The sequence below is a fragment of the Lutzomyia longipalpis genome, chromosome 3 (genome assembly GCF_024334085.1).
Source record: "Lutzomyia longipalpis isolate SR_M1_2022 chromosome 3, ASM2433408v1".
In the NCBI taxonomy this organism is placed as follows: Eukaryota; Metazoa; Arthropoda; class Insecta; order Diptera; family Psychodidae; genus Lutzomyia; species Lutzomyia longipalpis.
The window spans coordinates 15234662-15259087 of NC_074709.1; the positions used below are offsets into that span (position 1 = coordinate 15234662).

Consider the following 24426-nt stretch of genomic DNA (forward strand, 5'->3'; position numbering starts at 1 on the left):
GTGCACGCGGAGCTTTTTCTTTTACTATCTTCAACACTGTGTCACAGAAATCCGGTTGTGTATTGGACTTCTTATATGGCTACAAAAGCCGAGGAAAATGCTCTGTTGCTGCTGCTGCTAATGCGCTCCATATGAAAAAAAGACACGGCGCGAAGAAATCCAGTTAGAAACTTTTAAAACATAACACAAAATTGATACCGTCTGTATGCGAAGCAAGCATTTTGGTGAGAACCCACAAACGAGACATCCCAGCATCTCGTCTTCTAACTCCCTGAATCATTGAAACAATAAAAATAATTCTCAAACCTTCGTTCTTCCTCTCACCATCTTCTTTTGTTCTTACACACGTTTCTTTGGAATGAGAAAAAAAAGTTGAAGGGGGAAGATGATTCGTCTTTGCTGGATGCTTAGAACCAGACGAAGACCCAAACGGAATTTGGGAGGGTAACAGAAGAGCAAGATGAGGCGTAGGTCATGATGGTTCATTTTATTCATATGGACTTCCTCCATTTATAGATTGTGTTCCCATTACTGTATCTCCAACATTTCTTCATTCCAACCTACATATACATATTTCCACCATATACATTTTCTTCCATCGCACTCACCAAATGGTCATCCACCTCTGCTCCAATATTTTTTCCTCTTTTACGACATCTAAATAAAAGTTATAAATTCCTTAATATGAATGTGACAGGATATAGGTCAAAAAGAAATTTATTAACTTTGAATTTTTTAAGTAAGTAAATATATTAGTACTTTTAATGGCACAATATAAAGAAATTCTATGTCAGAAGTCAATAATGAAGATTTTGATCATTATTTATAATTTATTTTTCGAAGTTCTATAAATGAATCACTTTTTTTTAAATTTAAGGATATTAATCTTTAAAAACAGAATTAAAAATCTAATAAATATTAAAATACTTAAAAATATTATATAAATAACTAATAAAATAAGGGCGGAATTGGACTGGATACATTTTTGGTCTTCTACAAGATTAGAGTAAAGAAAAAAGATGAGGTTTATTAAAAAATTGAAGTGAAATTTTCGAAAAAAAATCCTTAGAATTTATTGAAAAACGTTGATAATTAATAGGGGAACGTGGCCCAATTTGGACCTCTTAAAGCTTTTTTCAATACGCTATTACTTAACTAATAAAACAATAAATGTAGAAAATTATTGAAGCTAAAAGAGCATTAAATGGGATTTAAAATGGTATCAAATTTAAGAATATGTACTGCTTTTTATTATGTAGGGGAGGGCGGGGCTAATAAAGTCACTTAAGGGTTTAGAAAAAGCCTAAAATATCATATTTCCTAGCTAGATAGAACAAAATGATCTGAGAAAGAGTTGTAGGGCAGTAAATTTCCTAAAGAAATGAGTTATACATTTCGCTTTATCTGTTTGGGAAATATGATATTTTGAGCTTTTTCTAAACCCTTAAGTGACTTTTTTAACCCCGCTCTCCCCTATCATTTTTCTCATTCTGCGAGGACTTTGGATGTCGAAATTGGGCCACGTTTCCCTACCTATTGAAAAAATATATCTGCCCCAAAATAGTTTTTTTTTATCATGAAGAAGATACTTACCTACAATATATAATAAAGGAAGGATTTCGTATCTGTACAGCTATGCATTTTTACACCGTTGGTCTGATCGCGATGAAATTTAGTACAGAGACTCCTGATACCAGGCGATTGTCACCAAAGATATTCATTTTCGCTCCAGAGCCCCCCTTCATGTAGCCCCCATATAATTTTCATGCATTTTTAACTACTTTTTGAATTCGGCGCCATAAGTGTAGTTCAAAAAGCCACCACTATTGCTATTTTTGGTACATTTTGTTGAAGAGAAAATGAGACGGTGCACGTCACTAATACTTTCTCCCTCAAAATTTCAGTTTTTCGCAAATTTCTCGCGTTTTCCGCCGAAATCCCAGCGTAATTTCCTTTTTTTGTGAACAGGAAGCGACACCGCGTCGATTGACGTCCCCAGATCAAAATACTCAAAATTCTAGCCAGAAAAAGTCGTGTAAAATGGTTTTTTTAAACCGGCGAATTTCGCGCCCAATTTTTTACTGAAGCACCCCGGGGTTCCCTAAGCATTTTCCGCGGAGACCCAAGTTCCAAAAATGAGTTTTCCCGGTAAAATTAATATTTTAAAATTTTTCCACACAACTACAAACAAACATTTTACGCACACACTCAAACAAACTCACCTACACAAAATGCCAGAGCGAAAGGAAAGTATTTTTCTCATGCCATCTCGTATTTTAAATAGTAAATATATGCGGAAATTGTGGATGTTTCAACGGAACTGTCTATGGAACTCTTGTGGATTTCCCAAGTTAACGATCCACGGCTCTCTCTTATAATTTTATTTTAAAAGAATAAAGAGAATCAAGATCAGACCCAAGTGGCGCGAATGTTTGATTTTTTATGCATGAGATAATACGTAAACTGAAGGGGAGACCAGGGTAAAAAAGTCAATTTGCAGAATTCCTTATCTGCAGAATTCCTCAAAGGCAAGAAAATTTTCCCTATAGGTCATTCTTGCCTACAATTTCCTTGCCTACAACTTTGTCTTAGACCGCTTTTCCATATCTTTATGGAAAATATGAGTTTTCGAGCTTTTCATGAAGCTTAAAACCTTAACCATTAAAAGTTAGTCAAAAATGCATCTTGGCAACGTTTTCTACATTAACCCAGCTAGTGAGAAAAATTATCCAATTGGAAAATCGGGAAAATCGCTAGAAGAAAAGTTTCGGAGAACCAATTTCCTCAATACACAAAAGTTTGGAAAATGGGCCCAAAATTTTATTATTTTTTTACTCCTAAACTATTGCTGGAATAATTTTCAAATTGCATTCAATTATTAAAGGTTGGTAGGGCTTTCCACAATAATTTTTTTCCGATTTTTCCGATTAATAACTTGGGAGAAATAGCCATTTGAAAATTCCAAGCTGACTTTTTTTACCCCAGTCTCCTCTATGTTTGACACCATGAAAATTGAAAAATAAAATACTTATATCCCTACGCAAACTAGTGCTTAGAGCTTCGATAATGAGGAATGATATTTTTAATTTTCTCTTGGACGACTCAGATCCTTACATATATTCTTTGTATCCTCATTGGGCCATTAGTTTAATTTTAATTAATCAAAAGAATTAGTTTGTTTTTTTCTACATTTAACGAGGTAGTATATTATATAAATAGAAGATAATATAAATAAGAATATTCTTCTATTATGCATAGGTTCGAGATTGTTTCCCTACTATAAGGGACTCAGCCTTCCTCAACACAGCACTCCATCCTTTGTGAGGTAATCGTTTGCCAACCGATCCATCTCTAATTTCCTTTATTCGAAATTAGGCTATTTTAGAAGATTTTTCAACATAAGAACATTAGAATTTTTCTATTTCATTGAAATTCATTTCAAGGTCACAAAAAAGAAAACTTAACCCTTGTAGTGCCTCTGGTACCTACTGTAATGGTATGGGACAGATGAACTTATGTATGTGGGGTTGGCGGGAGTCTTAAGGTAACTCCTTACCCAATCATCGTAAGTACGATTGGCTCAGTTACTTGTGGGCCATAAAATACGGATGGGCCATACGAACGGACTCACCCCACAAGTTCTGAATACAATTCATGATCATAGATAATTGGATATTAAAGTCGGCTTATTAGATCTTTATTTTGATGATTTAATTACATTTCAATAAAAAATTAAAACTGCTTCGAATATACAAGCCATGCGATATCTAAAAATAGAAATTATCTTAATTCCTCTTTGAAATTATCCCTTAACAGTCATTCACCTGGGAATGGTACCTTGAAAAACTTACAATATATTGCAGTAAATCACACTCGATGTACATAATGTATGTATTCTGAAAGGGTGTCATAACAAGGCGTCTTAAAATATTTTAAATATCTTCTACGGCCATTTAGAATAAACATAGTGGCACAAAGCCAAATATGATGGGGAGGAAGTTCATGTCAACTACCTACACTTTTGTCATTTTCCCCCCACATGATAAATTCTTTTCTCAATTAAATCGACAATTTATGTAAAATCTAATGTTGTATCCCTTTGCACGTGTTGACTGTTTTTTGAATTTGTAAGACACACGCAGGCCATTGAGAACTTTTTTTCTTAAGCATTGGAATGTTCAACTTTGTATTTATGCTGCTACTGCTGGGGCCAATGTTGTACGCATACCAGTGTGTGTGGGTAAACAGGGAAAATCTGCGAGAAAATCTTTGAAAATGACGCGCAAATGAATCAGCATTCGTTATACAAAAACAGACGGTTTTGAGGAAAATCGAATCAGTCTGCGAGCTCAGTTGCTTTGAGATTGTCTAATAGATCACACATCCTGCGAGCAAATTAACTCTTTGAATTATTTTTGCAGCTTCGCGCGAGCATCCCACACTTCACCCACAAAAACTAAATGAGGAGTGTTTTATGGGGAAAGGCAGTGAAAGTGTTTATATTTGGTTGAATTTTCCTGCATTCACGCATTGTCTGTGAAGGCGGGAAATTTTTTTGAGGAAATTTTCCATCTTAGAGACTTCAGAGAACTTTTCATTTATTTTTTTGGACAAGAGACAATAAAAAGAAAGAAAATGGGTGAAACCAGTGAGATATTAGAGACATTCTTCAGCAATGCGATCATCGAAGAGAGATCCTGTCGGGAGGATGTTGATCACTTTGCAAAAGAATGCGCAGTAACATTAGAAAAAGCATCAGGAATTGAAAAAAGGTAGGTATGTGTTGATATTTATAGGATTTTTGTGTATAGATAGGTATGTGTACATTGTATGTATGTGTAAGAGAAATATTGCGAATAACACCTCCATTGTGGCCGTTTTTGAATGGAATCTCAATCCCTAATGAAGACCCCATGCCTCGTGTGGATGTGTTATTATAAAGATCAAAAATACTTGAGATATTTGGGCACAGTGCCAATTCATCAGACTTTATAATCTTAAAACACGAAAATTTATAATAAAGAGAAATAAATTTTGCCACATTCGCTGAAATGTTGAATTCTTTTGCATTCTCTCTCACTTGGGTGCAATTGACTGGGAATGTTTTATTCAGAGGCCAAATGGTTGCAAATTGAGATTTTCCCCGTATAAAAAGAAAATGCAAAATGAAATACATTTTCCTGAGAATACCTACATTTAAGAAGGAGAAGACAGAGACATTGAGAGCCAGGTGCTATGATAGATTAGATGATGCCTTGTCTGTTTTCCGCCACGAAAAGTAATACAATTCATTAAGTCTCACAACATCCTTCGCATTGATAAATAACCACACGTTCTCCCAGAAGATGTTGTTCTTTTTTTTTCATCATTCGAGAACTCTGAACTACCATGACCTACAAAATATGTTCTATTTGTGAGTGAAAATTCCTTGTCCACCGTTTGATTTCCTGAGTCACACACACGCACTATAGTCCCCTCTGTTGAAACTTTTATGGCGCCTCTTGTGAGAATTTTGATGATTGCCAAAGAAGAGGCTTGTGCAGTTAATAGGAAAAAAATAAAATTCTGGCATCAAAACAAAATCTGTTTACCAATTTTTTCTAGCTTAGAATCATCACACCGTTTCTCACGCAAATCAACGAGTTAATTCTGTAAAACTGCGCTTTTAAAATTCCCACAGGGATATTAGTTGGTATACCACAATCGTGGCATACCAAGTATTGTAATCGTCGGAAAAACCGACCACCTCAGATCGGGCTCAAACTTGGTATGAGCACGTTTTAGACATCCCACATTACGAAAATGGTGGTGGAAAATTTTTGTTCCGGCCGGCCTGCCGGCCTGCCGTCCTGCCGTCCTGCCGTCCTGCCGGCCGGTGCGATATATTTTGCTTTATAACTCAAGAACGGTAACAGATAAAGACTTCCGGTTTGAACTTTTCTATAGAAATGTGGTTGTAAAATTTCATTTTTTCGCATTTTCAAAATCCAAGATGGCCGCCGTCCGCCATTTTGAAATACCGTCAACCACTTCCCTTACAGCTAGAGATCTGAAATTTTAGTATGTTGTAGAGTTCAGTGAGTTGTTTTCATCAACAAATCATACTTGAAAATCGGTCAAGCGGTTTAGCAAATATGGCGGCCTAAAGCAAAAAGTGTTTTTTCGATATAACTCGAGAACGACTTGACCGATTTTGACCATCTTGGTATCAAATGAAAGGTTTTGATAAGCCCTACAACTGTCTAGAACATTCCAAGTTCCAAAAACATCCGCAAGAGGCGCTAAAAACAAAAACAAAAATTGCCTAACTTTAAGGGGCAATATCTCCGAATCCCCATTAGGCAAATCTTTTAAATTTTGATATGTTGTAGCCTGACTCAATATCTTTCATCAGTCCGAAAATGAAGAAAATCTATGTCGCCGTTTAGAAGATATGGCCATTTGAAAAATTCTTGAATTTGAAAAGTTCTAAGAGCCATATCTCTTGAACGGATTGTCCGATTTTGCTCAATTTGGTATCAAATTAAAGGTTTTGCAATTCTCTACAACTTTCTAGAACATCAGAAACCTCTAGAACCATTCCTTTAGGACGAAAAGTGCAAAAAAATGTTTTGGTAGAACAAAAAACCACCATTTTGTGTTCTCGAGGTGACCTTGAAATGTATCGAAATATATGTCAGATTATAGCTTATTTGAATACCTTTCCAAAACTAGTCAAGAAATTTCTGTATGTGCAATAGAACTTGAGATATAACCATTTTTGTCTTTCAGATTGATGAATTTCATAAAAAAAATCAACTTTGCCTACTAATACTACTCACAAATTAAATTACAACGCATAGACTGACCCATCCGCGTTGTGGTATACCAACTCTAATAACTGGACGCGTTATGATTGACTTATTTTTAGAAAAAAAATATTTTTAGAGGGGGAAATTATTTTGTTATGAGTCATGGAATGTTTGCCTGAATTCCACCAAAACTGCTAAAAGTGACAAGGATTGGTTCTTGAGCAATCAAAAATGTGATCTGGGACACCCAGGAATTCATTTCTTCTTTTTTTTTTTTTGAAGAAGTGTTAATATATGTATGTATTTCATGTCACTTTCCTTAATGGACTATCTTTTTTTCCATCTTATTAAACCATCCCGAAAAAAATTTTGCAAACAGAAGAAATCATTTTCATTGAACATTTCAGGCGCCAAAAACATAAAACATAAAACATAAATCATTAAACTTCGCTCCAATTTACCTCGCCCCGCTTCGCGGGGACTTATTGCGCTTCGCGTAAATTTTAGAGAGAAAATAAATTGTGATGGTTTAAAAGGTAGATTAGGACCACATCAATCCCGGAAAAAAATTTTGCAAACAGAAGAAATCAATACGAGTCAATATGGGGGTCAATACGAGTTGCAAGCGCGATATGGAATTCTGCCCCCACCCCTTTATAGCGCCCCACATAAAAATTGATTTTTTTTTCATTTTCTACCTGCTGAAGCGTCAGATAACGGGATTTTTTATTTCAAAAATTTTTCGGGGTTATTCATCCCCCTACTAATATACGCCCCCCCCTTTTAAAGCTTAAAATGGAGTTTGTTCACACGTGATTGGGGGCTCGAGTTGACTAGTTCATAATATTATACTGAATTTTTCAAATTTAACTTTACGTAAATGATCATTATATTCTGATATTTTTTTTAACAGACAACCCCTGTCTAGCAGACACAACGGTATATCTAAGATACTTCCTACCCTCTATCTATGTGGTGCAAATGCAGCTCGCCCTGATGTTCTTGTAGATCTTGGCATTACGCTCATCATAAACGTAGCTCCAGAGCTACCAGACACTCCCCTTCCAGAACCCCCACCGGACTATCTAAGAATCTCCATCCTGGACAAAGGAGAGAATAATATAATGAAGCACTTCAATGAAGTGACAAGGCGAATTGAGACAGAAAGACTGAATGGTGGCACTTCCCTTGTACATTGCGTAGCTGGTGTGAGTCGTTCAACTTCCATCTGCCTCGCATATTTAATGCGCTACATGAAGATGACTCTAAGAGACGCCTTTCTCTACGTCAAGGCCACAAGACCCCAAATTCGGCCAAATGTGGGTTTCTTCAGACAACTCATAGCGTACGAAACGGAAATCCTTGGCCTGTCTACGGTGTCGATGATCTTCATTGAAGCCATTGGACAAGAGGTGCCAGATGTCTATGCACCACAATATAAAGCTATGGAACAATTCTACAGAAAGCACCGAAAGCATGCCAGAAGGAGAGATTGAAAGAAAACGCTTTATAAGACATATTTTTCTCACCGTATTTATAATGCGATATATTATAAAGTAATAAATAAATAATACAATAAATTATTTTAAAGAATATGCTGATTACAATTATTTGTTTATTCTATTTTTCTAAAACTGGGTTAAAAGCACAATTCTATAATTTATTCAGTCGCTTGAATAATTTAGTAGAGGTAAGTGTTGTCGAAAACTCTCAAGCCTTTAATTGATGTTTTCAACTATTATAAAATCAAACCACGTGTTAGGTATTATAAAGCAAATACTAAATGCAGCACTTCAAATAGAAACAAACTCTCAATGAATTATCTTTTTATTTGAATAAAGCTTAGCGATTAAAATTTTGATTTATTGTGTGGGTATTTTGCCAAGAATTGGACTCCATTTAGGCATATAAAGTAAATAGTACTCACTGTAAAAAAAAAAAGCTTATGATAAGATCATATTTATGATTCTTCACCTTCACAATGAGCAAATTACGGTGATAAAGAGATAATTGAGACAATTGGGGTGTTCCAGATGTTATTCCGCTGGACTTATCATTTAAAAGAAACCGATGTTGCACATCTCCTTCTGACTGAGCTCATTGACGACGCATGGTTAATTTATTCTAAGAATGTCGAAAGAATTGACTGAATGTCTTTGATAAATCTTTGGCGCAAACACTTCAAGTTTAATTGAATTAGTCAAACACTTGTACAGATAATACACACTTTTATATTGTGCTCATCTTCAAATACATCAATCCAGAATGATACGCTGCTTGTATATAAAAAAGCGTAGCTCTTGTCGCTTTTCTCGCGATAACAGTTAAATGAGGTGCTTCATACTAAAGTAGTCTTTTCACAATTCTGGTGGAGTGGAGTTGAAGCCGCTTCTAAACGACTTCCATCTGTGCAAATTGAAGAATGAATTAGTGTCCTTTAAACTATCGTGAGACCTGATAATCTATAAAATAGAATAATATGGGACCCCAGAGTAATGACAATTCCCTGCCATTATCCACGAACTTTGCAGAAGATTCATCAATGGCTGCAAAGAACAATCCAGTCAGGTGATCAAGTTTAAGATTATCGCAATTTGCTGCTATATATTCCTGTGGTTAAACGTGGCGCTTTCTTTAGTGACACCATCAAAGAAGATCCAGTAACATGGATGTTCTGGAAGAAGCGACGATACATCGTCGTTCTAATGGCCTTCCTTGGCTTCTTTAACGTCTACTCCCTGCGAGTTAATCTCAGTGTCGCTATTGTCGCTATGACAGAGAAGAGAAATGTAACATACGAAAATGGAACGACTGTGGAAGAGCAGTACTTTGATTGGAATACAACAGAGCAAGGATTAGTTCTTAGTTCCTTCTTCTACGGCTACATCCTTACACAACTTATCGGAGGTTATTTAGGATCGAAATTTGGTGGTCACTATGTGAGTTTATTTTCATAAAACATACTTACTTCCACATTTCAGCTGCAAACGTGACATCAAGTTCAAATGTTTGAATCTTTAAATCTTATCGATTCTTCCTGCGTAAAAAAGATTATTATCATTCACAAGTCCAATAAAATTTGTAACCCGATTCAGTGGGTCTAATGAAGCGTAAAAAGTCTTAACGGTCTATAAAAGTGAAATTTCTTTTTAAGGTATTTGCAAGTGGAATAGGTGTAACAGCAATCCTGACTCTTGTCACTCCAGTAGCTGCTAAACACAGTCTTGGGATGCTATTGGCTGTGCGAATAATTGAAGGTGTTTTCGAAGGTGTAACATTTCCCTGCATTCATGCCGTTTGGGCACGATGGGCACCCGTGTATGAGCGCTCAAGAATGGCAACGCTAGGATTTGCAGGAAACTATGCAGGAACGGTCGTTGCAATGCCTCTATCAGGAGTCCTTGCAGTTTCCCTTGGTTGGGAGAGTGTGTTTTACTTTTTTGGGTCACTTGGCGTTGTTTGGGCAGTTGCATGGTTGATCATTGTCAAAGCTGGACCTGAAGATGATCCTTTTATAAGTGAAGAAGAGAAGACATACATATTGAAGAGCATTGGTCAGAATGAGGATGAGAAGAAATCTATTAAACATCCTTGGAAAGCAATTTTAACATCAACAGCCGTTTGGGCAATCATTGCATCACATTTTGCAGAAAACTGGGGCTTCTTTACACTGTTAACTCAGCTTCCTACATTCCTCAAAGGTTAGATACAAAAATAAGTTGTCAAAATACGGTATCTGTACTCACAATATTTAATCTCCAGATACTCTGAACTTTGAACTTGAGAAGACTGGCTTTATTTCGGCTATTCCTTATTTGGCAATGGGATGTCTCCTTGGAGTTTCTGGATACCTAGCGGACTGGAGTCAGATTAAGGGATATTTAACAACAACTCAAGTACGGAAATACTTCAACTGCGGAGCATTCCTGGCTCAAACGGTCTTCATGATGTTAGCCGCTTATTTACTTGATCCTGTTGGAACAGTTGCATGTATTACAGTTGCAGTTGGATTTGGAGCCTTTGCATGGTCTGGATTTATGTAAGACGAATATCGTAGATCCCTAAAGAGAAACTAAATGTTAAGATTTCTTTTTTTTTCTCTTCAGCGTAAATCCTCTGGACATTGCTCCGAATCATGCATCAGTTATCTTAGGAATTTCTAATACTTTTGCCACAATTCCTGGTATTGTGAGTCCCTTACTTACAGGTGTCATAACAAGCGATAAGACAAAAGAGCAATGGCAGGTTGTCTTCTATATTTCATCAGGAATTTATTTAGTTGGTTGTGTTATCTACTGGTTCTTCTGTAGAGGAGAACTGCAACCATGGGCGAAGACCAATACCATAAATGATGTAGTTGAATCTCCTCGTTCTTACCCGGAGAAACAAGTAATTGTTAATGAGCAGTTTGATATGACCAGTGAACAAAAGAAAAATTAATTTATTTTTGATGTTTAAATTACCTGTCTCTTGTAAAAATTGATTTAGTTAAAAATGAACTCTATTTCTTCCAATTTCTTTACTTAAGATTATTCTTTACTAAGAAGTCAAGTAGAAGTTCCTATTACAGTGGGACCCCAGTACAACGACCACTCGGATGTACTCTTCACACTCATTATTTTCAATGCGCGAGAGTAGTATAACCAAGCGGTCGTTGTACTGGGGTCCCACTGTACTGCACTGCCAGTCTATAGTAGGACTGCAATGTAAAATTGAATAACAACTAATAAAGTACTGGGTGTTTAAAGGCAAATGCGAAATTGTTATTTTTTTTAAGCCTATCTCTTGTGTTTAAGATAACAGAATTACTATATGTATGTATGTAATTGCTTTTTTTTTTTAAGTAGTTGCCATTGCTTGTTTCAAAATGATGGACTCCTGTATAGGTGTATTTAGTATATCTTAATAGATTTCCTGTACGCATAAGGAGTTGTTCTATGCTATCGCTACATCAGGACGAGGTAAATTGTAGCTTCGCAGAATTAACATTTGAAAATTTTTCACTGACTTTTTTACCCCGGTCTCCTCTAGTATTATTCTTTCTTAGGGGTTGGGAAGGGAGGACGGGAATAAATATATTTGATGGCAATCACCCTGTATCAGTAACCTCTGTACGAATTTTCATAAAGATCGGGCCAACGACTTATGAATACATTGCATAGCTATGCAGACGAGAAAATCAACCACAACTTTTCTTTATTACTCGGTCTACTCGGTGTTACTTGGGTAACATTTTACTGGTCAAAATTTGAATTCACATTGCTGTGGAATACAATGTCATTATGTACAGATAGCACCACGTGCGCGTGGAAGGTAAGGTAGAGAGAAAATTGTAGGTATAATATTGTGACAGCTATCCCCAAGATTTTTCCTGAAAGTGTTTCTTTTGCTATATTGAACTGCGCCTTGATGTTCGTAATCAAAGTGGCACAGTGAACAATTAATTGGGATGTGTTTAGTAGGTGTAGGGAGAAAATTTGTGTAAAGTATGCCCCCTGGGAGATTTTACTTGACCTGCCTTGTCTTTATTGGGGCACTCACATCGATCGTATGGGGCATCGAAGTTGACTGCAGTGAGCTCCGGATGGGGCAGTACCTGTGTCCTGATCCTGGAAACATTGACAACCACATAGACCCGAAGACTCAGCAAATACGTGGTTGCACGCGGGAGAATAAAGCCAAGGGTAAAAACATGTTAGACAAAAAAACTAAAATTGTTCTTACAAAGTTTTCTTTGCAGTTTGGTGCATTGCTGCAGATGAGATAACATGCACGGAAACCAAAAATTCCAGCTTCACAAAGGAACAACCCTGCAAATGGACGTAAGTAAAATAAAACTTGTACTCTATTTTCACACTTCTTATGTATTTTTATAATTTAATTTGTAATTAGAAATGGGTATCGATTGGACACAGCCCTGCTACTCTCGATATTTCTGGGGATGTTTGGTGCAGATCGCTTCTACCTCGGCTACCCTGCAGTTGGGATGCTAAAATTTTGTACGCTAGGCTTTATGTTTCTTGGCCAGCTAGTTGACATCATCCTCATTGCCACACAAGTCGTCGGTCCCGCAGATGGTTCGGCCTACGTGATCCCCTACTACGGGCCAGGAATCGTTGTGATACGTAGCGATAATTGGACATACCGTCTTCCCCAAGATGATTGGTAGTTTTTGGGTCTTACAATTTGTTCCCAATAAATTGTAAAAATTACTTTATTAGCTTTTAAGAACTACGATAGAATGTGGAAAATATACAAAGCTCTTACTGAAATTAAAAACAAAGTGCTTTTATTTATTTATTTCTCAAAATTACGAACATCAAAAAGGCTTCAAAAAAATTTTTAAAAAAATTGGTTTACAGAAATTATACATAGTTTGACTCCTAATCAGTTTTTTCTGATGTTAGTAACCATGATGTACCATAGATTTTACTTTCGTCGTGTATTATAAAATAACATACGATGTACATAATATGTATATTATTAGATTATACCTAAGCTAAATTTTAATTTTTATGTGAATTTTTGAAGCTCCTTAGAAGAATTTATTCTATCAAGAAACGTTTTCTTTGGGTTCATGCACGTCATTTTCAGGAATTTTTATCTTGGAAAAATTCGGGGAAATATTATGTTTCACATTACTTATACTTAAGTCAGCGAATGTTTAATGGACGCTTAGCCAGATATTATATTGGATACAAATATCGGGACTTAAACTCTTAATTTCTTTTAAGAGGCTTTTGTTTACTTTTTTTATTTTGTACTCAATATTCTTGTTTTTTTAATGCCAAATCGATGGATTCACAAAGTGTTATAAATTAAAGTTTTTTAAATTATTCTCTTTAATTTTATAATTTTCCTTTTTCTACATTCAATGCTATATCGCAAGCCCTCTGAAATGTAAGGTTTTTCTCAGCAATTAACTTTTTCCTAATCATTTTGTCTTTCATTCCACATATCAGGCGATCTCTGAGTGTATCCTGGAGATCGGCAAAATTGCAGTTTATTGCGAGTTTCTTCAAATCCTTTATAAAATCCCTCAAGGTTTCTTCATTATTTTGAAATCTTTTATGGAAATTATAGCGCGCTTCTAATTCATTAATCGGTTCATCGGTAAGTAGTTTCTTCTGCGATTCATTGTTAGACTGAGTATTTCGTTTAGAGTCCACTTCGTCAACAAATTTCTTTGTATTTATTGTGCAAGGTCCAGATATTTGTGGCTTCGTTTCCATTGCAGACTTTGCAGAACAACTTTTATCTGAAATTAATTGAAATTAAAAAAAGACTTTTCAACTGTTAATTGTAGTTTAAATAAAGTTAGTATGATACTCTAATTAGGTTAATACATTTTTCTAATTTTTTTTTCATTTTAGAAAATTTAATTAATTTAAATGATTAAAACTCTATTTTTAAATAGAATTTTTTAAATTTATATTTCTGGCGCTCGCCGGACAGAGAAAAGTCCTTTTATCTTATCTATTTTTAAACCATTTTATAGAATGATAATGGTACTTACCTGATAAAGAAGCTAAGCATGCTCAAAAGGAATAGAATATTTACGAACATCAGAATTGAGAATTAAAAAAAAAGAACAATTTTTCCCAACTTGTTATGGAATAAAGACTAGCATGACGTCTTCTACTATGTATACTTTACTACATGTTATGCATTTGTTAAATTCCTTTATTATTTTTTTTTATTTTTATTAGAACATTCTTTCATCAAGCTAATAACTAAGTAATAAGACATTTTATTTTTTTCTCGGGGCTTAACAATTATTTCTAGTCAATTTTTATCGAAAGAATATTATTCTAACTTTACTTTATTATTTACCTATTTTTATGACTCAATTTCCCAAGGTTAGTGTGAAATTAATTTCTTCTATTGTTATAAGGACTAAATAAACCTACGAGAATGCTTGCTGTTACTCCTACTCCAACTCCAATTGCAACATTCCTAGCCAAATTGCTTGAACCAGCGGTATTTTGTGAATTATCACACCTAGACCCACCTGATGTCAAGACGATTAAGATCAATGCCAGCATAAGTCGGATTTGTCTCAAGTTGACGAATTTCTTCATCAGTTACTAAAAAAAATATTATTTGCTTGAATGGAGAATTTAAGAAACATTAAAGAAAGGATTTTAATTACAAATGGTTCGCATAATTTTCTCCTTATCCAATGAAGTAGTCCAAATTCTTTCGATATTTTTCAGTTTATCCGCCATATCACGTTTTTGTTCAGAAGAAAAACTTCCAATCAGATTATTTTGATTATTCCAATATGATGGAATTATTCCTTTCTCCACATGTTCAATAATAGCACGAAGCATATCCTTGAGCACATCTGCAAGGGGAGAATTCCAGTAGTTTGAACTTCTTTTGTCAACTTCCAGCATCACCACATTCTTTATGTAAAAACTCTTCAAATTTTGAATTTGCCGGCGATCTCGAAGTTTCTGTGGATTAATCATTAACATAAGACTCGATTAGATTAAAGTCTTCGATTCGAATATGATGCCGACTTGTATCAGATCTTTTTTTGATATTATGATTTCTAGTGTGTTGAAAAACAAAACTATAGGGGAGACCGGGGTTAAAAAAGTCACTTAAGGGTTTAGAAAAAGCTCAAAATATCATATTTCTCAAATAGATAAAGCAAAATGTATAGCTCATTTCTTTAAGAAATTTACTGTCCTACAACTCTTTCTCAGATCATGTTGTTCTATCTAGCTAGGAAATACGATATTTTAGGCTTTTTCCAAACCCTTAAGTGAATTTATTAGCCCCGGTCTCCCCTACATTTTTTTTGTATTCTGTTAAAACAATTTGAAATAAATAAAAATAAACAGTTAAAGAATTTCATCGCCAATTCATTATCGTGAAATTTGAGATGGAAAAATGTCATGCTATCTATTTATGTACCTACGTATCTAATTTATATGTTTACATCTAATAGGTACTTCCTATCTTCATGTTCACTATAAAATCTTATCTCTTGGTTAACACTATGTATATATAACAATTCAAACATTGTGTAATAAATTTTTAATATAATAAAGCTTACCTTAATGAAACGAATAGAATCCTTCAAGCGATTGGAGTTATGAATGATATTGTGCTCCTGTGCAGGATAGCTCGCGATCCATGTAGGATTATTTTGTCCAGGAGTATCTGTTTTATTTGGCTTAGGAATGGCCATCCAGTAATGATCTTCATTTTTCAATGAATTTGGAATTTTACGCGTTGCCATCCACTTAGTTAAACCAAAAACAATTCCAATTACAAAGTCAATACTGAATTTGGAACCATCACGGACAGATGAAACAATTATAGTTTTGGCTGGTCCTGATTTACTAATATACAAATAGTATTCATCACGTAAAATGGTTTGAATATCTCCGAAGCATTTGGATAGTTTACTTTCAAACCAATTAAGCCAAAGATTTTGGAGTAAATAGCCAGAAGTATCGCAGAGTTTAGACAGCTCTTTGTAAGCTTCCTGCATTCCTGTTGCCGTCTTCATATCTTCTAACAAATCTTTTACGTTGATTTTAACATAGCCAGGTTTATCATGCACTGAACTAACTTTCACTTTATCCTCCCCGAAGGGTAGTTTCATCTTAAGATTAATATCATACTCATCTGGCAATGATATTTTCAAGTTGTCCCTGTAGCTGCCCGAAAACTCAAATCCATTTGACATTTTCTTAAACAGATCACTGCTATTGCCAAGTGAATTTAGCACCACAGACATCACTCTCCGGCAGTGATGCATGTAATTTGCGCGATCCTTTGATTTTAAGGTAATGAAATTATTAATTGATGCAAATACATCATTTTGGTTCAAAGCCATTGTTGAAACACTGCAGAAAATGATTAATAAAAACCAAGAAACTCTTAAAGATACGTCTTGTTCACACAAAAGTCGCATAAGAAATGATATTTCCTGAGTATAGTTGTACGTATTTATTTTGTTTTCTATAGTCGTATGCGTATTGTATATGTAATATTGAGAATAAGTGTGTAGAGTAGTAGATTCATTGATCGCTTACGTATGTATGGACATCGATCATGTATGTATAAAGGTCGATCAAAATGCTCCGGCTGCTATGCTGTATTATTTTTCCATTTAATTATATCAAATAATAGGTATCAAAAAATATACGTATAAGATCACATATACCGTCCCTATCGAGTAAAAGCTTTCACTGAATATTTTCCCTTTCTTAATTTATTTTAATTACAATTAAACATTTTTGCTTCCATTACAAATGTTCTTATTCTCGTAAAAATATCATGTTTTTCTTGCACATGGAGCTGTGAAAGCTTACCCTGTTTTTTACATTCTTGAATTGATTGAAAGGAATCAACACACTTTCTGTATACAATTACTAAAGGATCGTCCCAACAAAGACTCAAAGAATTTAATATGAATTAAATTAATTTTAATTAAATGTTTAATTTAATATTTTTAAATGTAAATTTATTAAAAATTTACATACGAGAATACTTATCTTTAATATATAAAGCTGAAGTCTGTCTGTCTGTTTGTGGCACATGAACTCCTCCTAAACCGCTGGGCCGATCTTGATGAAAGATATAGGGGTAGAGCGGGTCAATACGAGTTGCAAGCGCTATATAGGATTCCGCCCCCTCCCCCCTTTATGCGCCCTCAGGGAAAAATTGATTTTTCCCATTTTCTACCTGCTGAAGGGTCAGATATAGGGATTTTATTTTAAAAATTTTTCGGGGTAACTTATTACTCATCCCCCTACTAATAATATACGCTCCCTTTTAAAGCTTAAAATGGAGTTTGTTCACACGTGATTGAGGGCTCGGGTTGACTAGTTATTTAACATTCCTGAAAAAGCTGGTATCACACGGAAATCACCTACGCATAAGAAAAACATTTAAATTACATATGAGTTTCGCTCTCTCTACTTCTATTTCCCATTTGATCCTCAAATAGGCGTGAGATTAAAAAGTGTTGATGAGAACGGAGATTATTGAGTTAGACTGAGAGGGAATGAGAGAAATGTAAAAATGTAGCCGAGAGTGGCGAGAGTTGAGTAAAAAAGTTTTAAGCGTAGCCTATAATCGAAAGCAGCCGAGTGCTCTTTTAGCTTCGTAAGAATGAGAATCAGAGGTTACTGGGAGAGTTGTCCGCGGTCCCCCTGTGGCGCTCTCCAGACTAAGACGTCACACAAGTTACATTTGAAATGAAAGTTTAGAATAGTTCTCTTTTATTAATTTTATTATTCATACTGCAAATTCAGAACTAACAAATCAACCCGATAAGAGCCGCTCTTACTATACTATTATGTATATGTATATGTATATTGTAAGAAGAGAGAAAAAACAAGTAATGCTTCCTCCGAACCTTCTCGAAGATATTTTGTTATTAAACTCAAATGTACACACAAGTCTGTAAAGCGGCATGCAACCGGCGCATTTTCTGTGAAATTATAAATGGAGCATTGAGTCATCATCACATCTCTCAAAATGAAAAAAAAATTTCCATTTATGGATCGTTATGTAGTTTTCACAGAGATTATGTCTGCGTCTGATAAGTTTTTTTTTCTAAGCTCATAAATTTTCATAAATGTAAAAATAAATGGGGCTTTCAATCTTTTTTCCCTTCATGATTGCTTAAGAAATATTATAATAAAATAAATAATGAATTTAAAAAAATAATATTTTTAATTCATTGGGAATTGGGAAACGGATTTCTAATCAAAAATCCTTGTCAGGTTGGACCTTATAAATAAGCTCTCATGTTGCTGCTAGAAGTAAACTCAAAAATTGTACATTACGATCATAAGAAATCTCGAAAAAAATTTAAAAAAGAGCAGAATTATCTAAATTTTGAATTATACACATATGTAAATAAATACCTCATGCTGAATCAGCTTCACATTGAATTATTGATAGACAAATTTAGAGAAACTGTAATTTATATTAAAGCACATTGAGTAAACATAAGAAATGTGAATTCATTTCTATAAAATTATATGTATTCTCTGAAAATCTTTTGTGGAGATATTCTAACAAAATTAAAAAAGTTTTTCTTAGGGAACCTTTTGTCCCTTTTGTCAGGTCAATTCTTGGATTTTTAAGATATTTAAAAAAAAATCCTTTCATTTCTGTGCAAGATTATTTCTTGGAGTTTTTTTTAGCATCTTTATTAGCGAGAAAAGCGAGGAACTGAAAAAAGGAGAACAGGGTGTTCTGTAGAAAGGTAAACATCATGTCACTTGGTTATAATATTCCACAAATAAATTCATTAAGTTTCATAAAAATTGACTCCAAACTAAACAAATCCATTTCACCTCATTTTACTCTATTTATGTTAATTTCAAAAATTACATTTATTTTGTACGAGTTGGAAATGACTGTTGCTTTAAAGTTCGTCCCTTTACTGTACAGGATACCAATGAATTTCGTACGAACAGCTCATTCTCCTCACTCAGCCCCAAATACAAAGTAAACCTAAAATAGCAATTCGGTTTTTTCCCGGATTATATAGAGAAAAATTTATCACAAAACTTTGCGATACGATGGTACTCGACTGCGGCAATCTGATAGACTTCGCGGAAATCGATTAGCCATTATTTATCAGTTCGCTTGCCCTTCTTACCTTTCTCGCGCGACACACCATGATAATTGAGAAGAGAAATGGTTGAATTTGTCACGATGGATATGCCATGGAAGTTTATTGCAAATTGCTATGCGAGGTGGAGGTCCTTCTTCAGGAAATTGATTGGAGTTTTATTGAGTGGGTAGGAATGGGATTGGGTGGAAGGCACTAGTGCACACGACGTGCTGATCAAGGATGGCCCTAAAACCCAAATATTGATGTCAATCGTTCAAAACAAAAATTTATTAAAACACGCAAACTCTCAAACATTCCATCGCAATTCAAAGTATGTTGAGCTTCTTGTTTATTTGATAGAGAAAAACACATTTTGGAAAATCGAATCATTTTAAATACTTTCACTTATCTATGAGTGGGGTATCAAGAAACTCCGCACGCTGCCAGTTTTGTTCTACTTTAGACGGGAGATATTCGTTTATTTATCAAAGTAAATTTTCAGTTATACAAATAATTTTTGTTTTCTTATAAGTCTATTGTAAGTCTAAAAGGTATGAACATTGATACCTAATTCACAACGTGCAAAACAATCAATGTGCTGAAATTCGATTTATCAGTGGATTTTATTTTTTAACTGACTTTAGCATTTTTTTAGGTAAACCAGGTGAACTCATTTTTTTCTGAATGATCTTAGTTTTTGTAGAAGTCTCCCATGTAACATTTTTTTTGGTTGTGGCGATGTGTAATTGTCTTTTTCTGAAAAATGAACTCCCCTGAAATGGTTGGCGATCATGTTAAAATTCGTTGGATACGAGTTGAAACGCTATTAACAATCCACCCACTTTCCCTGTCATAATATAAAAATCGTTTTTGGTCACGTTTTGCCTAATGAAGGGTCAGGATTTTCTTGTTTTTTTGAAACATATGGTGTTGGGATATTTTCTAACCCCATACAACATGGCTATTTTAATATGTACCTACATAAGTAACGATTTTTTGTTCTAAATAATATTTTGAGGTACATACTTTACCTACTAAATTTTCAAGTGGATTTTTTTACTCCTAATTAAATGCCTTATTTGTTACAAAAATACTAACGTTGTTGTAGCACACAATAATTTCGATCAATTCTATCTTATTGACGAAGTTTAGTACCGGCTGGGATTTGTTTGGATTTATGTAGTCAAAGTATTAAAGCATAAAATAATTTTTGAAGTCATTGAGTTACTATGGAAATAGCTAAATAAGATGTTTTGTCTTTTAAAGATACTATCAAATTACTTTTCAAGTCAGAAAATGAATAACATACAAACATGCATAACTTAAACGATTTAAATTAGGAATCGATTATGATTGGAATTTCGAATTTTTTTTTTTGAATTTCTGCATGAATATTTACTAAAACATTATAAATCTTTAAGTCCTTAACGGATGAATGAATTATGGTGCTATGCAGGAAAAGAATGTCAAGAGAAAATGATCATGACATTTTTTCCTGACATTTTTTTGTCATTCCCTCTCACTTCCACTAATGTATTTCTGTATCTTTCGTCTTTCTCTGACGCATGCTTCCGACATTTTCATCATTCTTTTCTGTGCACTCAACATGTTTTTCATTTCGTATTATTTTCTCAGTATTTGGGGATATTTTTCCATGAAAAAGTGAAAATGGGTTTTGCTGAAGTGTTCTCAGTGCCAGGAAAGCCGTGAAAAGTGGAAATATGTGGTCATTTAGCGGCCATTTAGTCATTTAGTGAAAAGCGGCTTGTGGAAGTGTTCTTAGTGCCTGTGAAAGTGTGAAAAGTGGAAAATCGTGGGTATTTATCGGCCAAATAAGTGAAAACAGTGAAGTTCGACAGCAAAACATTCACTCCCGGACCAGTTTTTCTCGTTCAGGTGGGATTCCACCACCCAGGAAGCATTTCCCTGACCCCAGGCCGACCTTCCCTATGAAGATGACTTGTAGGAAGATACAAAAAGCCCGCAAGAAGTGATTTGTGTGGTCAAAATCTAGAAAAGAATCCCGTAAAAATTGGTCAGGGAAAGAATGTTTTGATTTTTCACTTCGCGCATTTTCACATATTTGGCCGCTAAATGACCGTAAATTTCCATTTTCCACTGTTTTCCTGGCACTGGGCTCTTTAGCTGAGCATTTTCCACTTTTCTTTGGGGAAAATACCCCCAAATGTTGAGAAAATTCAAGGAAATAAAAACATGTTGTGCGCAAGAAAAAAAGCATGCCACGAAAAAAGATGTCGGAAACATGCGTGGGAAAAAGACGAAAGATAGGAAAATACATTGGTGGGAGTGAGATAGAATGACAAAAAATGTCAGGAAAAAATGTCATGATCATTTTTTCTTGACATTCTTTTCCTGCATAGCACCATTACATCCTTCAACTCATGCGATAAAGATTATGCAAAATATACTTTCTTTCGGAACTATTTGCACGGCGTATATGTACACTGTAAGTCAAAATTTCGTTATCATTACTAAAACTGGCACTGACTGGACTTTAGTAAAGAAATTTAGTAAAGAATTTTTACTAAAATTTTTAGTAATTGCCCAAAACGAAAAATTTTAGTTCTCTCAACAGAATATTTAGTTATGACTATTAAAATGTTTTACGTCTGTATACTACTAAAGTTTAGGAATGCCAACATAAATTTTCGTACACATAACTATTTGTTATAAATTCTTGGATTACTAAAATTTAGCTATGCCAACTGGAAATCCAGTTTTTTTTACCAAAATTTTAAAAATTTGATTTTCATAAAAAATCGTTTTTATTTTACTTTAATTCATAGTACATTTTATACAATATTCATAATTTTTACATAGGCAGTTATACTTAAATTTTAATTTACATTTAGAAGACATTTTGTTAAAAAAATACAGTCCTTTAAACTACATCAATCATATTTTGTGATATAAATAATTGAACTTTTGATAACATAAAACAATTTTTAAAAAAAATGAATGTCTCTTTTACCCCGTTTTGTTAAAACAAAAAGAGAATGTGTCCAGTGAAGTTGGGCAATTTTATGAAGTGTCCACAACATTCAGCGTCATTTTCCTCCAAAGTTCCCCTCTTCATAGAATCGAGAAAGTCCTGCTTTTTATGTCAGTTGACGAAATCTGTTAAAAAAGTTACATTAAAATTAATTGTCTGATATAATAAATTTTTAATACATAATTTTATGAACAATGTTTTTACCTTTAAACTTCAATTCTCGCGAATTGATTTCCTCTATCCTATTTTAATCAATATTTGTGATCAGCATGCTTTATCCAGGTACTGATAGAAGGGCTTCAATGAGAATAAGATCCATGTTCCTTTTGTTCATTGTCGTTTGATTAACTAACTGCAAGGTAGTAAAATCATAGAATTAGTTTTGAATAAAAAGTTGATAAATTTATTGGAAACAGATTGGTAAATTAATGATTATAAATTATACAAATAATACAGTACCTTTTCGTGTTTATCCTATTTCTTCAACCGAATTTTTCACAATTCGATTATGGGTTTACAGCGCGCAAGATGGGCTATATGCGCTCATTCGGTGAAATCTGTTAAATATGAACAAGAATTAATATTTTGAATTTTATAAATTTTTGGATTTAATCAATTTCATGACAAATATTTACCTTCGGAAAATTATCAAAGTACAGACCGGATGGCTTCGATGAGAATAAGATCCATATATCTCTCCTATTTATTGTATGTAGTCTGATTTACTGCAAGATAATAAAATCATATAATTAGTTGGTTGAATTTAAAGTTGATAATTTTATTTATTGCAAATCAATTCGTAATATAAAGAATTGTTATTCATTTAAATTATACAATACCTTGTCATGTTTATCCTTTTTTTTAACAATCGGCTTTTCCACAATTTTCACTCTCAAAACTACTATAAAAATGGATTAATTTTACTTTTCACATATCTCATTGATTGAAGACAAAATATTTTGCGTACTTTCGATGGAAAATTCCACAAAGAACTGAATATTGTGAAATACTTTAGAGGGTGCTGAGGAGAAAAATTTGTGTGGGTAGGAAAGGGTGAGAAAAAATGAGGCCTCCGGTATATGTGTTGGATATGTGCCACAAAGAAATCTTCTGCGTGCATTTTTTTCGAGACCCCGGCACCCTAATAAAACAATAAAAATAGTTTGAGCTGAAACATCTTGCATTCGAACAAAGATAATATATAAAAGACATTGCGTTGCTAATATTTTCGCAAATTAACTTGATCAGAAAAAATTATTATAAATACATAAAGAGGAAATAAAAATTGTAATTTTTTGCTAAAAAATTAATTGTTATCAAAATTTGTCAATTTAGTGATATCAACTAAATTTTTGATTGGCATGGCTAAACTTTAGAAAAAGAAGACAAAATAATTGTAGTCATCAATCCTAAAATTCTAGTTGACATAACTAAAGAATTTTAGTAGTTATGTCTTTACTGGAAACTTTAGTAAAGAATTTGACTAAATTGCCTACTAAACTTTAGTAAAAGGGCAATAAAACTAAAAATTTTAGTTACTTTCACTAAAAAATTCAGAGCCAAATGAAATTTTAGTAAAGATGACAAAAGATTTTAGTGATTCCAGGCAACATAACTAAAATTTTCTGTAATAACTACTAAAATTTTTAGTAATTGTTCCATTACTAAAGACTTTAGTAGCAGTTTACTAAAATTTTGACTTACAGTGTACTGTACATAATTAATTAGGAATATTGAACTTCATGCTTACAGTACAGGATACCAAAGCTTATAGACGGGGTTAATGCTACGCGAGGAACATTTTACCATCAAAGCTTATCAAGCCGTCGTAACTAAACATATTTTGCATACTAAGAACTTGAAATTACTCCTTCATAAAATAGGCCTTATTTTGGCAAATTTGTGCATATCATTGGATTTTCCCAATTTCCATTCAATAAACAACAAAGCAGGGTACATAGGGTGGGTTAATAATATGTTCCTATATCTCGTTCAACGATACTATATATACCTATGTATATATACAA

At 34.0% G+C, this 24426-nt stretch overlaps 4 protein-coding genes and 1 long non-coding RNA gene across 5 annotated transcripts; 3 read left to right on the forward strand and 2 right to left on the reverse strand.

Annotated features, from left to right (window-relative positions):
• Nucleotides 1-4333: 4333 nt before the first annotated feature.
• LOC129793326 (dual specificity protein phosphatase 18-like) lies at nucleotides 4334-8398 on the forward strand. The gene is made up of 2 exons (XM_055833196.1): nucleotides 4334-4772; nucleotides 7705-8398. The coding sequence occupies exons 1-2, from the start codon at nucleotides 4636-4638 to the stop codon at nucleotides 8285-8287; spliced, it is 720 nt and encodes a 239-aa protein (XP_055689171.1). The 5' UTR covers nucleotides 4334-4635; the 3' UTR covers nucleotides 8288-8398.
• Nucleotides 8399-9110: 712 nt separating this feature from the next.
• Nucleotides 9111-11305, forward strand: LOC129793325 (sialin-like). The gene is made up of 5 exons (XM_055833195.1): nucleotides 9111-9359; nucleotides 9430-9730; nucleotides 9946-10492; nucleotides 10554-10830; nucleotides 10898-11305. The coding sequence occupies exons 1-5, from the start codon at nucleotides 9271-9273 to the stop codon at nucleotides 11229-11231; spliced, it is 1548 nt and encodes a 515-aa protein (XP_055689170.1). The 5' UTR covers nucleotides 9111-9270; the 3' UTR covers nucleotides 11232-11305.
• Nucleotides 11306-12099: 794 nt separating this feature from the next.
• Nucleotides 12100-13074, forward strand: LOC129793328 (TM2 domain-containing protein CG10795). Its single transcript, XM_055833198.1, has 3 exons — nucleotides 12100-12475; nucleotides 12532-12613; nucleotides 12684-13074. Exons 1-3 carry the CDS (start codon nucleotides 12280-12282, stop codon nucleotides 12958-12960), a joined length of 555 nt encoding a protein of 184 aa, XP_055689173.1. The 5' UTR covers nucleotides 12100-12279; the 3' UTR covers nucleotides 12961-13074.
• On the reverse strand, nucleotides 13059-16729 carry LOC129793327 (cyclic GMP-AMP synthase-like receptor). The gene is made up of 4 exons (XM_055833197.1): nucleotides 15859-16729; nucleotides 14944-15250; nucleotides 14803-14878; nucleotides 13059-14049 (listed from the first exon to the last, which is right to left on the reverse strand). Exons 1-4 carry the CDS (start codon nucleotides 16723-16725, stop codon nucleotides 14046-14048), a joined length of 1254 nt encoding a protein of 417 aa, XP_055689172.1. The 5' UTR covers nucleotides 16726-16729; the 3' UTR covers nucleotides 13059-14045.
• Nucleotides 16730-22368: 5639 nt separating this feature from the next.
• LOC129793329 (uncharacterized) lies at nucleotides 22369-23761 on the reverse strand. The gene is made up of 4 exons (XR_008750898.1): nucleotides 23035-23761; nucleotides 22859-22956; nucleotides 22604-22751; nucleotides 22369-22524 (listed from the first exon to the last, which is right to left on the reverse strand). It is a non-coding gene; the product is annotated as an uncharacterized LOC129793329 (long non-coding RNA).
• Between the last annotated feature and the right edge of the window lie 665 nt (nucleotides 23762-24426).